This window comes from Zosterops lateralis (genome assembly GCF_965231275.1).
Source record: "Zosterops lateralis genome assembly, chromosome: 32".
NCBI classification, from domain to species: domain Eukaryota; kingdom Metazoa; phylum Chordata; class Aves; order Passeriformes; family Zosteropidae; genus Zosterops; species Zosterops lateralis.
The window spans coordinates 2,878,071-2,895,600 of NC_139792.1; the positions used below are offsets into that span (position 1 = coordinate 2,878,071).

Here is a 17,530-nt window from a genome sequence, read left to right on the forward strand (position 1 = left end):
TCAGCCTTGGCTTTCTGCAGTGTCCTCCAGCTCCTCGAGCTTGGCCCTGGTGTCCCTGAGGGTGATGTCCCTGTGCTGCTCCACCTCAGTGATGGCTGTCTGCAGCCTGGCCACCTGCAGGAACAAACTCCAGGGACCATGTGATGGGTCTGGATCCTGATTTTCAGGCACCTTCCAGTCAGGGTGGAGATGGGAGTGCCCCATGTTTGGGGAGGTCCTGTGCCTGTGCCAGTTTCTTCACACTGTCCATGTCTGAGTGGACAAGGCAGTTCATCTCTGAGACTTCCACCCTGGTGTTCTGGAGGTCATTCCCCTGCCAGCCGGCCAATGGTGCCTTAAGATTTATCTTTCATGTTTTCCAGACTCTGTGCTGCCTAGAGGTGCAGTTCTGAGCCTCACATTCAGTGTCACTCAGCTCTCTTCACAGAGTAGGTAGACAAAACAAATCCTTTTCCTGCTGGAGACCAAGGACAACTTTCAGGGCCAAAAGCATAAACAATGGTGGACCAAAGAAAGAAAACAAGAAGGATGGGACCTTGCAACCTGAAGCTGTAATTGGACGGTTAAACCCCAATATGCAAATGGACCAAAATTTACAAAAGTGTGAGACCTTGTGACCACTCGTCCATTTTTTGTGACCATTTTTAGTCCACCTTGGGTGTGTAGCCCTGGTCAGGCTCTTGTCCTGCCCAAGGTGTACCCTAAGGGCCTTTCAATAAATATCTACTTTATTCTCTAGCTCTGTCCAGTCTCTGTTTCAGGTCAGCCCAAGGCATCACCAAGAGCTGCAGCTCTTCGTACTGGGTGGGCAGGGAGGTGACGTGGGGGCCAGGCAGAGACTGGCCCTGCTCTGATCCTCTCTTGACCAGGACTTTCCACACTCATCCCACTGAGCTTCCTCTTTCTGTGTTCTTCTGCTCCTCCATCTCTCATTACCAAAGCAGCATTTTCACATAGAATCATGAGGAATCATGGAATCATTAAGGAAAAGACCTTTCAGATCATCAAGTCCAAGTGCCAAACATCTCCAAGGAACTATTTGAACTCCTCTCCAGATCACTTCATTTTACACCTTTTCCCCCTGTCCTCGCTGCTTGTTCCTTCCAGTATAAATCAGCCTTTGGGAAATGCTAAACAAAAATCTCCCTGTTTGTTTTCACCTCTTCACCTTCTCCTGGTACCAGGACTCGGCCTCGGTGCAGCTCCAGTTGGTGATGTCCTGGTACCGTGCCTTGACCTTGGTGGTGATGCTGTCCAGGTTCCAGTTGTTGTCCATGGACAGGCCCACAGAGGTGTTGGAGATCTGGGTCTGCATTTGGGACAGCTGCTGTAAGTCAAACAAATTCATTTTCTGTCCCAAATGTTTCGCAGTTTGTTTGTCATGAGCCAAGGTGTAGAGGAGGGCTGGGGAGGAGCTGCAGCACTGACCAGCTTTTGGGCTCTTTAAGCCTCTGGAGACTGGGAAAATGGAGGAATAGCAGAGTGGGAAATTTGGGATACTCTTACTGCTTCATAGAGGGCTTGCAGGAAGTTTATCTCATCCACCTTGGTCCCCAGATCCATCTTGTTCACACAGGCAGCATCCGCATCCTGGAACGACAACCATGGAGGTTGGACCAGACTTTCTCTGGGTCCTTGAGTGAAATCTTCGTATCTAACACAAACCTTTGGAGTTTCAGATTAAATTAAGAACTGAAATTTCATATTAAACCAGAAATGGAAGATTTCTTGATCTCTGCTCCTTTAAACAGAGCCAAGAGGGAACTGATTTCTCACCTCCACCTCTTTTTGCAGAGGGGAGGATGGAAGATGTCCATGGATCCAAACAATGTCACACCACTGAATTTCCCTTTTCCTGCCACTGCCCAGACAGTTATTTTGTACAATACTTGAAACAGCATAAGCTTCTTATTGTCACCTGCAGGGGCCTGTGGATGCTGGGATTGGACACAAAGGCTGAAGACTGGCAGAGCATCTGGTGAAGGGACAAGGTCTGGATGACCCAGAGCTGATCTGGGGGACCAGATCAGTGGGATCTGAGGAATCTGTGCTGATCTGTGGGACACTGTTGAGTTTGGGGTGAGGGACCTGAAACAAGGAGGAATTACAGCCCAGCACTGCCCCACTGGCACAGCCGGGTGTTTCTGATTCCTGGGATGACTCCACCTCTGCCCGGTGCTCTGGGCCTGGCATTGCTGCATACAAAGGGTGATTTCAATGTGAATGTGCCTTTCCAAAGCTGTCCCTGCCTTGGTGGTGGTGCCTCCTCACCTTCTTGAACACGACAAAGTTGTTCTTTGCTGTCCTGCACTTGCTGATCTCCTCATACCTGTGGGGAGGCCGAGCTCAGAATCCCTTCACAGCCTCCTCCAAGGGCCTGTGCAAATCCCCTCTTCACAGGAGGAGAGACCAAAGGGCTCTTCCTGCGACGTTTACCACCAATCCACAGATTTTTGGAGGGAGCAGCGCTGAACAGACTCCTTAATGGAGCTTTATTGTTTCTACTTCTATGTCGCTGATATTGATGGAAAAGGCAGCACCCCTGGGCTGGAGAGTGGGAGGGGCAGTCTAGAAAAGCTGCCGGCCCTCATTAAAGGCACCTTTTATCCCGTGAATGGGAGCCTTGTGCTCCCGGAATGTTCTGGGTGGAGCCGGGGGTGAGCTCATCGCCACACCTGGTTATTCAGGTGAGCCGGGATCGAGACGCAGCTCCCGCGGGATGGCCGGGGAGGAGGGCGGGGGTGGCCTGGGCAGGCAGAGCCAAGGCCACGCTCTTGGAAAAGGTCAAAACCCAGCGGGAGCCTGGACTGATGCCCAGCTCCAATGGCATGCTTAAATGGGGGAGATGAAAGAGAGAAAGAGAGGAGTTCAAAGGAAGGAGTCCGTGCAGCTAATAAGCCATGGATCTCTCCTGGCCCTTTCATGGGGGAAGATTTATTCCCATCAGGAATATCCATCCCTGAAAATAATTTCCATTAAGCAGCGCCCCGGCTTTGCATCCTTTTGTGGGTCTCGAAGCTCTTGGCCATGTAGAAGTGAAAATTTAATGTCTGTTTTCCAGTTGCTGGGTTAATGTTTGGCCCAGCAGGAATTCAGAACTTCCAACCAGGTTTGGGTTGGAAGGGACCTTAAAGATCATGTCATTCCAATTCCCATATTAGGAAGAAAATCTGAGACCCAAATGTTTAAAATAGATAAAGGTGCAAAGGACAAATTCCTAGGAAGTGGGGCAGGAGCCAATGTCCTTTTGTAGGTGTAGATGCAAGAGGATGGTCCCTGCCCAGCAATGTGTGGGGTGTCATTGAGCTTCACCCCAGAATCTGCTGATCCCAAAGGAATATTTGCCACTTTGTCAGACACAAGCTGAGCTCTAAAGTCTAAACTGCTTCTCTGATGTGACCTTCGACTGTCCAAGGATTTCATGTGTGTGATGATTTCTTTCTCCAAGGAAGTCAAGGATGTTTCAATGCTACTTTGGGGCTGGAGGGAACTTTTCCTGTTGGGAAAGGTGGCACAGAGTGTCAGGCATGTGATCTTCTGGGAAAGGAGAGCAGAAAGATCAGGCAGGATACACATGCCCTTGTTGGGAGGTGGGATGAGGCACTTCACTCCCACCTCTCGTTTTTCTGGTTCCACAGAGCCAGATAAAATTCTGACAGCTGTTCACATCCATTCCCAGCGGATCACTCATGGCCATGGGAGCACACACAAATGCTGGATGGATGTTTTCCCAACAAAACAAGAGCAAAGAGCAGAGCAGAGAGGGAACTCCTGCTCCCAACAGCCCAAAGAGTTGCTGAGTTGAAGCTCTTGCTCAGGATCCTGGCAACTTTCCATGGGGTGGGAGGTAACTCCTCACTTTCCAAAGTGCTCAAACTATCTAATACATTGATTTAGTTTTAAACTAAAATAGATTTTGATGGGGTATTGGGAAGAAATTCTTCCCTGTGAGGGTGGGAAAGTTCTGGAATGAATTTCCCATAGAAGTTATGGCTGCTCCATCCCTGAAAGTGTCCAAGGCCAGATTGACAGGGCTTGGAGCAACCTGTGATAGTGCAAGGTGTCCCTGCCCATGGCAGGGGGTGGGATGAGATGATCTTTAATGTCCCTTCCCATCCAAACCCTTCCATGATTCTAAGGTCACGTTTTTTGGGCAGTCTTGGGCCTCTTCACTCATGCAGGAAGAACAGAATGAAAGAAAACTGGACAGGTCTTTCTATGGGTGTTGCCTACCTGACCTTGAAATCCCCTACTGCATCCTGCATGGCCTTGAGCTCAGAGCTGAGCTGCAGCCTCTCCCACACAATGATATTCCCCCGCACAATGATGTCATCAATGCACTGCAGATGTTCTGGAGCCTCACCCATTTCTAGTGCAGCCTGGATCAGTCCATGGCAGATGGTGGGGCTGTGTTTCCACCCCTGGGGCAGTCGGTTCCAGGTGTATTGCACACCCCTCCAGGTGAAAGCAAACTGAGGCCTGCATTCTGCAGCCAGAGGAATGGAGAAAAATGCATTGGCAATGTCAGTAGTGGCATACCATCTCGCTGCCTTGGACTCCAGTTTATACTGGAGTTCCAGCATATCTGTCACAGCAGCGCTCAGCAGTGGAATCACTTCATTCAGTGCATGATAATCCACAGTCAGCCTCCATTCTCCTTCAAATTTGTGCACAGGCCAGATGGGGCTGTTGAAGGGTCAGTGGGTTTTGCTGACAATCTTTTGGCTCTCTAGCTCTCGGATCATCTTGTGGATGGGGATTGCAGCATCTCAGGTTGCTCTGTACTGTTGGTGATGCACTGTTGAAGTGGCAGTTGGTGAGTGAAGGAGAACTGGACAGGTCTTTCCATGGGTGTTGCCTGCCTGATTTTGAAGTCCCCTACTGCATCCTGCATGGCCTTGAGCTCGGAGCCAAGCCATAGCCTCTCCCCTGCCAGAGCCTCCAGCTGCCACCTTGTGTTGTTGATGTACAACTCAAACGTGGGCTCCAGGTTATTCTGCACAATTTTCTGGTCTTTCAAGAGGCTCTGTTTGGTCTCCAGCACTTTGTTTTGTTGATCCAGGAACTGTACCTGAAACACATCAGAACAATATAAACAATTCAGGATCCTCAACTCAAAACTTGCCTTGCTTTTCATGAAATGGAGGTTTAATATGGTGGGGGTTGTAAATATTTGCTCTAATTTAAAGCATGATTTGATGGGCATGCCACTAAAAGATCATTGGTGGGACGATTTGGGAGCCAGGAGAAATATTTAGCTGCAAGAAAATCTGGAGAAATAGTTTGCTCTGCATCCAGATTGTCAAAAAGATCTGTATGGGCAGTCTGGATATGGAACAGAGTCCTGCACAAAATCCTTAACTCTGCTTTAATGATTTAGAATTAAATTTTTAATGTTGAGAGCTGCCTGACTCCATCTCCAGGTAATGCCAGAGCCGTAGGAGCAGAACATGCCTCACCCTGTTGATGGAGGCAAATTTGTTGTTGAGGGATTTGATCTGGTTCTTCTCCTCCTGATGCATGTTGGGATCAATCTCCAGGTTCAGGGGCACCAAGAGGTGCTGGTTGACCAGGACCTCTTGGATCCCTCCAGAGTCACATCCAAGCCCTGCTCCTCCAGTCCTGCCTCCTGCCCTGGGCCCTTCACTCATGGACATCCTTATTCTCCCCGTTGGCTGTGAAGGCTCCTCCTGCTGAAGGCTTGTCTTGGTTTAGAAAGACAGGTGTCTGCCAGGGAAAGCCAGAGCTGCCCTTGGCATGGAGAATGTAAACCCCCTCCCTCTGAATTATTACAATTTTGAAATGAAGGGGCTTTCAGGCAAAGATATGGGAATAGGAATAACAGTTCTTCACTAGGAATATTAAAAATAGTAGTAGTACAAAAATGCAAACAAACAAAAAAAGAGAAAACACTGACAGAGTCAGAATACGACCTGACTACCAGTTGGTCAGGGTGTTGGTAGCAGTCCAGTTAAGTCCTCCTGCAGTGACAGATGTGGTTCTGGTGGAGCAGAGATGATCCTGTAGAAGGGTCCAGTGGTGCTGAGATGGGTCTGGTCTCCCTCTGGGAATCCAGTGCAAACAGGCTGTGCTGGAGTTCCCAATGCCAGGTTTGATCCAGGTGGGAATGCTGGGCTCCTCCCCCTGGGTGGAGCATCTCCCCATGGGATGATGGAATTGTCTCATCCCTGCAGTGAGCCTGGATGGGCCATGGACAGCAGAGATCCCCTGGAGGGAGGATGGTTCCTGGAAGGGATAAAGAACACGGCCCCAGCTGGTTTGAACAGCTGGGCCATTAACAGAAGACACCTGCCCCCTCCTCCCAGAGTTATGAGGAATGGGTCATAGAAGGGAAGAACACCTCCCCAGCCTGTTTCAACAGGTGATAATAAAATAGAAACTGCTGGTTACATCTTGCATTGCAGCCCAAGACAAGGCTCCACTGGCCCTTCCTGTGTCTCCAGCAGAGTTGTGGAACACAGACATGGGCATGGACACGGGCACAAACATGGACATGGGCACGGGCATGGACACGGACATGAGCACAGGCACGGGCACTGGCACTGACATGGGCATGGGCAGGGGCATGGGCACAGACACGGACACGGAGCTGCAACTGCTGCGCTGGACAGGCATTGCCACAGGAGCAGCACCCAACTCCAGGAGACCCAACACTGAAAGAGGACAATGAGGTGAGGTGGAAGAGAAGCAGGAATCTTTGGGAGTTGGGATCAGGACTCTCCCCAGCCTTTTATGCTTTTGGAGAGCTGGGCTTGACCAGGTCAAGGGAGTGAGCTCACAGGTTTGGTATCTGGCACCCAGCCACCCCCACCTCCTCTAATGCCACAGGCTGGCAGTGACAGCTCATAAAACTTTCTTACCCATATTTTCGAAGCTGTTTTTCAAAGAGGAGATTACTGGTGGGGAAAAAAAAAAATTATTTCTATCCACAAGTTGCCTTTGGGCTTGGTTTTAGCTTGGTTAAAGCGGTTCCTGTTTAGTTTAAAGCTGATGGGACTGAAGTTACCATAATAGGGGAGCCAGAGATGGGGAAAATGCCAGTTTGATGTGCTTTGCTAAAGAAAAAACCTGATTCTGCCCCCAGATATCCAGCCATTGTGGGATAGCTACAACCTGTGCTGATCCAGACAAGAAGTTCCTGTTTTGGTCTGCAGTCCTGAGCTTTGCAGGCAGAATTTCACCTGCACTGCTGCTGGTAAAGGTTGGGATTTTAGGGGCACCAGTGCATTTCTGGGAGCCCAGGTGCTTTGAGTCAAAATGCTGAATGATAAGAATTCTGAAAGTCCAGGGTCCCCTGAGAGAAAACAGCCTGAGGTGTGAAAGTCCTGAAAGTCCTGTGTCCTGTGAGTCACAGAATGCCCTGGGCTGGAAGGCACTCACAGGGACCATCAAGTCCAACTCTTGGCCCTGCACAGACACCCCAAAATCCCACTCCATGCCCAAGGGCATTGTCCAAACATTCCTGGAGCTCTGGCAGCCTTGGGGCTGTGACCATTCCCTGGGGAGCCTGTTCAGTGCCCCAGCACCCTCTGGGGAAGAATCTTTCCTGATATCCAACCTAAACCTGCCCTGACACAGCTCCAGCCATTCCCTGGATCCCTGGTCCCCAGAGCAGAGATCACAGCTCCCCCTCAGGATGAAGCTGCACCCCTGAGGAGTCTCACCTCAGACTCCTCTTTTCCAAGGTGGACAAGCCAACCCTCAGCTGTTCCTTTTGTGTCCCCTGCAGACCCTTGCCCATCCATGTAGCTCTGGATGGAGCTTTGATGGGGAACAGTGCTTAAATAACAAACCAAACTCCAGCTCTGCTGCTGCCAGATGTGGACTGGAGAGGCCAGAGAAAGATCACCAGGTACTGAAGAGGACAAGCCACTTCCTTTCCAGTGCCCTGAGGGTCTTTCACTGTCTCACAACCTCCTCAGGGGACAATATTCTTCCTAAAGAGGGTTACTTTGGGGGTTTAATGGGTGTTTTCAATTTCTAATTATGATAATGCCAGTGAAGGTGCTTTTTCAGTCCCTGCAGGGGTCGTGTGTGCAGAACAAATGAGCTGCAGCACTCATTTTCTTGAGAAAAGTGGATTTATATCCCTCCATGACTCATCCCATTTGATTACAGAGGTTTGGGCATGATCACAGTGGCATAAAAGGCTGAGATGAGTGGAGTACATCATCAGCAGTGACGATGACTCAGACTGTGGATTCTGTAGGGACAATAACACGATGGTCGACTTCCAAGAGCCAGAAATGTCCTAGTGGCAGATCTGTTGTGGGTATCATGTAGGAGTTGAAGGTGAGGACTTTAAAGTGAGTATATTTGTAGGTTCAGTATCAGTGGTGACCAATGGCTTTTAGGGTAGGATCAGGTTCACTGATTTTGTCTATTATGTAAAGGATTCGTAGGGGTGGGAGGGCGTGTGTTATTGGGACTGTGGCTGGAAGGATTGTTCAGACTAGCTCTGTAATGTAGGAATTAAGATAGAAGGACTTTCTCTTTTGCCAAGAAGTAAGGGTAGATCTCTTCACATCCTCATGGAAATGAAACATCCAAATGTTCTCTTCCTGTTGGATATGAGGTCCATGGAGTTGGAGAGGAAGAAGATGTCTCAACTCGTGTGTGAATTTTTTTACCTTCAAAGCAGCAAAGTTACTCTGCTGCACCAACCACCCTTTGCCACAAGGTATGATAAAAGAATTGGAATTAAAAAGAGGATATGACATAATTAATTCCACATGCCTTTTATTAGACAAACATTGGGAAATGAGGAATGTTGAGGGTCAAAAGACAAACAGGAGCACAGAATCTTTTATATAAATAATGGCAGATGGGTTTGCTTTCCAAAATCTTTTGAAGGAGCTGGGTGATGATTGGACCAAAGAGGAACCTCAGCACTGGTGCCTGGAGTCAGTTCCTCAAAAACATCTCCTGGTAGAAGAGCTGGTGGAGGTGGACTTGAAGCTGGAGCTGCTGCCTCCGATGATGCATGAGCCACCTGTGCCCTGTCCGCTCCCAGAGATGGAGCCTATTCCCATTCCAGCACAGAGCCCACCTCCAGCTCCACCACCGAAGCTCAGGCAGCTCCCGCTTCCATATCCTGTTCCTGAAGTGGTTCTGGTCACAGCTGCCAGAGGAAAACGCTCATGAGAGGAATCCACAGGCAGTGGATGAGTGGATGGGCTCTGTGCCGGGGTGGGAGGTAAATCTAGAAAGTGCCAAATGTCTCTAAAAGTTACTTACAGATGTTCACTGAGCCAGCACCTTCTCCAGAGAGCCTGTCAGGGGGCAAAAGAGAGTCAGTGTTAGTTCAAGGGGAACCCGTGAGCAGGATCTGCTCACAAAGGCAGGAAATCTTCCTTAGAATATTTTTGAAAGGTGGGAAGTTTGTATGAAAGACTGTTCCCAAATAGCTCCTCTTCACAGGCACTCACTGGTCTTTAAACAGCTTTCAGGTCTGAGTGTGGGCCTAAACCTGACCAAGGTCTGCAACTCCATTGCACCTCTGAAAGCTGGGGTATGAAATCTCACCCACCTGCTCTCCTCGCCCTCCAGCAGCTTCCTGTAGGTTGCAATCTCAATGTCCAGGGCCAGCTTGACATTCATGAGCTCCTGGTATTCCCGGAGCTGCCGAGCCAGGTCAGCCTTGGCTTTCTGCAGGGCTGTCTCCAGTTCTTCCAATTTGGCCCTGGCATCCTTGAGGGCCAGCTCCCCACGCTGCTCCGCATCGGCGATGGCTGTCTGCAACCCTGTGACCTGCAGGGGAAAATCCATGTTTTCATTTCTTATTGGGAGCATAATCCAGCTCTTTGTATCCTGAGGGCCTGATCCCAGGTTTGATGTTTGGGTTAATATCAAGAGGTGTGCTTTTAATCATCACTGATCCATAAATTGAATTCAATCCATTGAACTGATTCATGTTCTGAACCAGGTCACAACATGGATTTACCTCCACAACTCTCAGAATCTCCTTGGGGTCATTGATAATACACTGAGTAACTCTTGGTGATGTCCCTGTTCTGATATATATCATGCTCATTCCTGATCCAGTAGAACCCCCTTGGATGATTTTATTTTTATTCCTTGCACAACCCAGAGGTCGGGTCACAGCAGGAGTTACATTTGATCCATTGGCAGTGCCCTTTACCTGTTTTTTCACGCTGTCAATCTCAGATCGGAGCCGCTGGACGTGGCGGTTGAGCTCCGAGATCTCCTGCTTGGTGTTCCGGAGGTCGTCCCCATGCCTGCCAGCTGTGGCCTGCAGCTCCTCGTACTGTCACACAGAGGAACAACCAGTCAAGGGAGAACAAGCTGGATTTAGAGCCCAGCAGAGTGTGGGTTTGGGGGTGTTTGCACTGCAATGTATGCCTGTTCCCAATCCCGAATTAACACTTCCAAATTTCATAGGATTATTAAATCTGAAGACATTCTGTGTTTCAAAATCAGAGCGGGAGCCACCTCCCTGGGGGAATTTGGGGATGGGAGGGTGGTTTTCCCCTTGCAGAAGCCTTCCCAGGACTTACTCTGGACTGGTACCAGGACTCGGCCTCGGCGCGGCTGCGGTTGGCAATGTCCTCGTACTGCGCCTTCACCTCGGCGATGATGCTGTCCATGTCAAGGCTCCGGTTGTTGTCCATGGTCAGGATGACAGAAGTGTCAGAGATCTGGGTCTGCATCTGGGACAGCTCCTGCAAAAGCAGCAAATATTCCTGAGAGCTGTGGCACAAATGTTGCTTGGAGGGTGGGAAGCCTCAGGGTTAGAGGGGAGAGCTGGGTGAACAAAAGGATTTTTCCAAGACAGCTTCATGCAGAGATGTGAAATGGGAAAACCATTGAATTATTTAGTGCAACAGAGGGGAAAATAATCATCCCTGAGGGTCTGAAATGGGAAAGGAATGCAAGGACTGGGATACAAGGTCTGATGCTCACAGCTTCGTAGAGGGCTCTGAGGAAGTTGATCTCCTCTGTGAGGGAATCCAGGGTGGCCTGCAGCTCTGTCTTGTCCAGGTAGGCAGTGTCCACCTCCTAGGAGAGGAAACACATCACCAGAATGAGGTGAGTTTTAGAGAAGCAGAGGAAAAGCTGGAGAAGGGGTTCCTTGCAGGAATGGGGGCCATGTGGGCGGGTACCCACCTTCTTCAGGGTCACAAACTCACTCTCGACAGCCGTGCGCTTGTTGATCTCCTCTTCGTATCTGTGGAATGGAGGTGAAGGGGTGGTCTAGGCTTGTTTTAAAATTATTTCATGTTTTCAGGACCAGCCTCTAATTTTTTTTTTTTTTTTTTTTTTTGTGTATGTACACTTCTGCACCTTGGTCTTTTCACCCTGTAATTTTCTGCCTTTGACTTTTCAGGCATATCTTGTGTTAAACTCGGGCCTTTCTGAGAAGATTAAATCTGCTAAAATGCTTTTTCCCCTTGTTTTATGCATCTGTTGCAGCCCACCCAGGCCCAGGCAGATCATGAACAGACTCACTTGCTCTTGAAGTCCTCAGCAAAGCTCTGCATCTTGCTCAGCTCCCCTGCCAGGTTCTCCTTGTCTGTCATTAGGCTGCTCAAGTGCCTCCTGAGGTTGTTCAGGTAGGTCTCAAAGAGGGGCTCAATGCTGTTTCTCACTGTTTTGTTCCCCTGTTCTTGCAGAAGGGCCCACTTGGTCTCCAGGACCTTGTTTTGTTGTTCAAGGAATCTGACCTGGAGAGAGAGGGGTGTTTTGGGATGGTTTTCCTTGGAGATGTGAGGGACATCCTGCAAGGATTCGCTTGCTGGAAAGTGGGAGGTCTCAGCCCTTGGGGAACAGCTGACAATTTAAACACTCCTGCTCTCTTTCCCAACTCTGCCTCCTGACATCCAGTACCACCACTTTATCCCTGTTTTCTGGTCTCACCTCAGCATTCCTGAAAGATGTAAATGGTCTCAAAGCTGGAAACCCTCAAGATTTGTTCCCAGCCTACTGGGATGTTAGAACTGGCAGGTATAGGAGCAGCAAAATGGTGGCTAAAGATATAATTCACCCTTTGTGCTTCCCCACCAAAGAATCACCACAGCATAAGCAGGAATCTCAGCTCTCACCTTGTCGATGAAGGAGGCAAATTTATTGTTGAGGGTCTGAATCTGATCCTTCTCATCCTTCCGGATACTCTGGATGTTGGGGTCAATCTCCAGGTTGAGCGGCTTCAGAAGGCTCTGGTTGACTGACACTTCATGGATGCCCCCAGCTGGCACAGCAGGGAATCCTGGGCCACCACCAAACCCAAAGGGACCAGCAACTGCCCCACCAAACCCACAGGAGATCCCAGTGCCAGCACCAAAACCTGCAGGTCCGTAGAAGCCACCACCTCTTCCAGCCACGGAGATCCTCTGGCATCCTCCAAGGCTGTGGAGGCTCCTGCTTCCAAACCCTCCAGTGAACCCTCCAGTGAACCTTCCATAGCCAGTGGTGGCCCTGCAGCTCCCAGCCTGGGGAGCAGGGCGCAGGCAGAGGCTGGAGCTGCTGGAGCTTGGGATGAAGGCAGAAGCAGCGCTGAAGTTCCTCACAGTGCACTGGCGGGACATGGCAGCTGCCAGGAGAGATCCAAGGAATAAAGGAATTAGAGGAAGTGGCTGGAGGTGAAGTTGTGCTCCCCCAGCTTAGGACTGGCTCTTTATACCCTCCTGAGGAGGGGACAGCTGCTGTGGGGCTGATTAACTGGGCCTGGCACACCCACAGTGAGTTCACCATGAGCACCTATGGACCTTTCCAAAAAATGCAGGGGTTGCATTTTTTTTGGTGTTGAAATATCTGAGAAAACCTCGATAGTGGCTGCTCAGCTCCTGTTTGCAGCCAGCCCTTTCCCATTCCCTCCTTCCACTGCTGCAGGAGATGGTTCCTTATTGGGCAAGTGCTCACTCATCTCCACTTCATGGATGAATCAATCCAGATTGTGTAAGGTTGATTTGGTTGATTTTGGAACGTTGGTTCCTGGTGCAGGGTCTGAGCTCTGAGAAGTGTCTGATCATGGGTTGTGGTTTTGAGCAAACTCCAGAGGGGCATCAGCATCTCAGGCCCCAGCGTGATAGGAACAGTTCTCTTGTTCTTGTGCCCAAATGAGAGTTCTTTAAAGCAGAACTGGTACAGGATAGGAAAAGGGATGATAGAGGGAAGGCCAGGGTGGTGATGGGGGAGTCTTGGAGCACCTGCCACCAAAAAACACCTGGGGAGTGGGAAGGATGTGGAGGGAATTTTATGAGTGGTGTTCTCAAACCTTTTCTTTCTGTGAAAACTGTCCATGTTCCACAGAATCATCAGGGTTGGAAGAGACCTTCAGCATGACCCAGTCCAGCCACCACGCCAGCACTACCATGACCACCCTAAACCACTTCCCCAAATGTGCCAAATCAGCCTGATTTGGACTGAGAACAGATGGTGAAATATCAGAACCTCAGAAGGGAGTTTCCATCATCTGTGATGCCACAAACCCTGACTCAGCGATTTCTCAGGGCTTCACCTGCGCAGATTTTTGAGCTGTTTCCTGACTCATGGGATGACGTTGTCTCTGCATGGTGTTCCCAGGCTCACCTCCCCACGCCTGTTGTCTCTCCCCTCTGATATCACTTACTCACCAGGATATTCAGTGCTTACCACATTGCTCACCAACACCTCTCTTCACCCTTACCCCTTGTGGCTTCCAGGAAAAGCCAAACAGGGCAAGGACGTGGTTTCTTGGCTCTGGCACACAGAGAATTATCCCAGAGCAGGCAGCATGGTCCCAAGTCTCTCCCAGTGCCTTGTCTGGATGCCCAGGGGTGTGCATGCTTTTCCCAGCCCCTGGGGTTTGTCATTGTCTCTGCTATGAGTGCCCAAGCTGAGCACCCACTCCTTGGAGGAGGTGGCAGCCCTCCCACAGAGCATTCCTGGGAATCCATAGCTTTCCCCAGCCATGTCCAGGCACTGGGATGTGCCACAGGTGTTTGCAGGTGCATCTTTCAGGAGCTTGTCCTGACACACGTGGCAGCCGGACAGAAAAGTGAATGTGACCAGGTCTCAGAAGGGAACTGGGCAGTTTCCCATCATCTCTTTTTGTCTTTCAGGCAAGCTTTTTTATTTCTATTTCATTTCTCTGGTTTTGTAACATTTGCATTGCACACCCCAGAATGGCAATAACTGTCTTAGAGTGTTTCAGCTCCTGTGTGTTACAACAAGCAGCTGTTTGCAAGAGAGAGGAGCTCCTGTGACTGAGCCTTGGGCTGTCCTAAAGAACTCTATAAAATCCTTACGGGCACCAACCTGCAATCAGCTCCCTGCACACACTGCAAATCCAGGCCCCTGAGTGCCAGCACCATCCATGTCATTATGACTAAGGCTTTAATCTGGGCTGGGCTGGAATTAATGGGGATCATCTTCTCCTGCTGAAATACTGACCCCAGGTCATGCCTGTAGTCTGACAGGATGCAGGAGGTGACAGCCTGGTCACCAGGGCCCTGCTCATGCGCAAGGAGAGCTGTAGGCTGGAAGAGTGATGCCCTAGAAGAACAAATATTCCAGCCCTGGCATTTCCCAGGCTGGATGAAAGCTTTGACCTCTCTGTGCTGTGACCCACGTGTGGATGCAGTGGGTGACACCTTCTGATGACCCTGTTGGATGTGAGACCAAGTGTTGGTGTCACAGATGATGGAAACTCCCTCCTGGGCCAGATTCTGATATTTCCTGATCTGCTGTCACTCCAAATCAGGCTGATTTGGCACATTTGGGGAAGTGGTTTAGGGTGGTCATGGTAGTGCTGGCGTGGTGGCTGGACTGGTTCATGCTGAAGGTCTCTTCCAACCCTGATGATTCTGTGGAACGTGGGCAGTTTTCACAGAAAGAAAAGGTTTGAGAACACCACTCATAAAATTCTCTCCACATCCTTCCCACTCCCCAGGTGTTTTTTGGTGGCAGGTGCTCCAAGACTCCTGCTAATGCCCCATGTATTAGCCCCTCACAGCATGAGGGGCTGGAATGTGTCCAGAGACAGGAATGGAACTGGGGAAGGGGCTGGAGCCCCAGGAAGGGTCTGGAGAACTCCTGAGGGAGCTGGGATAGCTCAGCCTGGAGAAAAGGAGGCTCAGGGGAGTTCCCTGACAGGAGGGGGCAGCCAGGGGAGAGTCAGGCTCTGTGGTGATGCAATCCCTACACCTCCAGCAGGTGCTTCCAAATAGGGAAAGAGTCTCAGTTTACCTTTGGACATTTTAGGAAGTTTAGCTGGAAAGTTCTGTGATTTCCTCACTGTAATTGGCTCGGAGCCAGCACAGAAGTGTGGATTGGACTCCGAGAATACAACTCAAAGTCTGTTGTTCATCTCATTGGGCCAAGGGCCAAAAAGCCCATCTAAGCTGTTACGTATTAAAGAGAGAGAACAAAGAAACTCCACACTTTTTGAGGTGTTGTAGCAAGCAGGAGGTTTGTCTCTGTGCTGTGCTCAGCATTGTTTTTGTTGTTTGTATTATTTTCCTTCTTTATTAAAATCTTTTTGATTTTTCAAAGCACACTCAATCGTGGTGTCTCGCTTATTAATATTAGCCACGTTTGTGCCAGGCTGGCGCTCAGAAGTGTGGGTCAAACCCATAAGGCTCTGCTTCAAGGGAACAACAGGATAAGAGGAAGCAGCCCCAGGCTGTGCCAGGGGAGGTTGAGGTTGAACATCAGGAGGAGTTTCTCCATGGGCATTGGCAGGGGCTGCCCAGAGAGGTGGTGAAGTCCCTGTCCTGGAGGTGTCCGAGGAAGGGCTGGACATGGCCCTTGGTGCTCTGGGCTGGGTTACAAGGTGGGGATTGTGTACAGGTTGGATTCAATGATCTGGGAAGGCTTTTCCAACCTCAGGGATTCTGGGATTACAGGATCCCAAATCCTTGTGGTCAGAGAGAGTTTGTTTGGGCAGCAGCAGGAAGGCCACTGGCTGACCTGGCCCAGGCTGCTGTTCTGAGGGAGGATGTTGCTCCTTCCCTGGAGGCTGCTGAGAGAGGTGGTGGAGCAGGAGTGAGGATCCACAGCAGATCCACAACCAAGCCTGCAAGATTCCGGGAAGGAGATTTCCTCAGGGATACACATGCAGAACACAGGGCATCCTAGAAAATTATGGGAAACTACTGTTCCTGAAGGAAACCCTTAATCCAGTCTGTCATTCCAGCACTGCCAATTCCCTTCTATTTTCCCAAATCTGTGGGTATTCTCCTAAGAGAGCCTCCCTGCTCATTACTTGAATCTATTAAAATCCAGGGAGTGAGGGCTGGGATAGTTTTTCCAGTCTCATCTGTTCATTCAAGTGACCTTCCAGCAGTGACATCTGTCACTGCAGATGTTTCTCTGCTTTTGCTTCTCCATTAATTTCTCCCAATTAGTCAGAACCACATCTGAAATCCCTACGCCTCCTCTGGTTTTTCTTCCACCTTCTCAAAACCAGACCTTGTCTCCAACATATCCTAAAAACCTGTAAAAACACTGGATCTTGAAGACTTTTTACTTTTCAGCAATGAAATAAATCCCTTTCTTGGGTATTTTTAAAGCTACTGAGTAAGTGACATTTAGTTAAGTCTAGGACCATATCTAGTTCATAATTCCTATTGAGCAGAGTGTGGCCCTGATCCTGCCCCTCTGTATGGTTAGAGGAGAGTGAACATCCGCACCAGGACCCAAACTGAGCACCTGAGCCAGGGAGGGCTCTCAACCCTCTCAGGCAGATGTTGGCACTGCTGGCTTCAAGGTGAGGGCGAGACTAGGGGTTTGGGATGCATGATTCACCTGAACCAGTCAGGGGGTTGCTCTGGCTCCCCTGTGAATTAATTCCCTCTTGTTTGAGGTTTGTGCAAGTACATCACACACCTGGCACTGGGATCCCACCCCCAGGATCCAGGCTCTTGGGTGCTCCATGGCTGGGAGCTGGGAGTAAATGAAGCTCAGACCTTTTCCCCTATGCCTAACTCCTGCCTTGGCGTGTCCTGGTGTTTGGCTTCCAGGTGTTTTCCCTGCACAGTGGGGAGGGAATGTCGAAATCAACACCAAACCTTCCTCTGAGGCCCTGCTGGGCTGGAGTGTTCTGGCTGCTGACAGTGAAATTCAGTAAATCTGAGTGAGAAGCAAAAATCTGAGCCTTTAACTGGTCAGGGCCTGAGGGAAAGTTCTTGTTACCTGTGTTTGCATTTGCTCTTGCACCTCTTTAATTAAAAGGACCACAAAATAGAATAAATTACATGTGCATTTTTATTAGACAAACCCCAGAAAGTGAAGAGAGACAGTCATGGGACACATTTTATATACAAAATCTGAAAAATTGCTGAGCTGGAGCAAGCAAGCTGCAAATTTAACCCAGTGAGACTCAGGTTCCAGGGCTGAGCCCAACAGGGTGTTTGCGAGATAACACAGCTGAGAGAGAGTTCCTAAAGGAGGGCTCCTGTGGGACAAGACTTGGGGTGCAGGTGGCCCTGGTTGTGCTGGCCCTGCCACACTCCAGTAAAGGACCAGTTTTGGTGCTTTCTGGTGCATGGCGGTGACTGGAAGGAGAATT

At 49.8% G+C, this 17,530-nt stretch overlaps 2 protein-coding genes across 2 annotated transcripts; both read right to left on the reverse strand.

Moving 5' to 3' along the window:
• LOC310920955 (keratin, type II cytoskeletal cochleal-like) lies at nt 1-5,657 on the reverse strand (the record flags this gene model as incomplete). Its single annotated transcript, XM_083881012.1, has 6 exons — nt 1-114; nt 1,169-1,327; nt 1,507-1,590; nt 2,272-2,329; nt 4,863-5,071; nt 5,460-5,657. 6 exons carry the CDS (start codon nt 5,655-5,657, stop codon nt 1-3), a joined length of 822 nt encoding a protein of 273 aa, XP_083737138.1.
• Nucleotides 5,658-8,933: 3,276 nt separating this feature from the next.
• On the reverse strand, nt 8,934-12,566 carry LOC310920956 (keratin, type II cytoskeletal 75-like; the record flags this gene model as incomplete). Its single annotated transcript, XM_083881013.1, has 9 exons — nt 8,934-9,142; nt 9,259-9,293; nt 9,551-9,771; nt 10,163-10,288; nt 10,539-10,703; nt 10,945-11,040; nt 11,149-11,209; nt 11,491-11,705; nt 12,084-12,566. The coding sequence occupies 9 exons, from the start codon at nt 12,564-12,566 to the stop codon at nt 8,934-8,936; spliced, it is 1,611 nt and encodes a 536-aa protein (XP_083737139.1).
• Nucleotides 12,567-17,530: the final 4,964 nt, after the last annotated feature.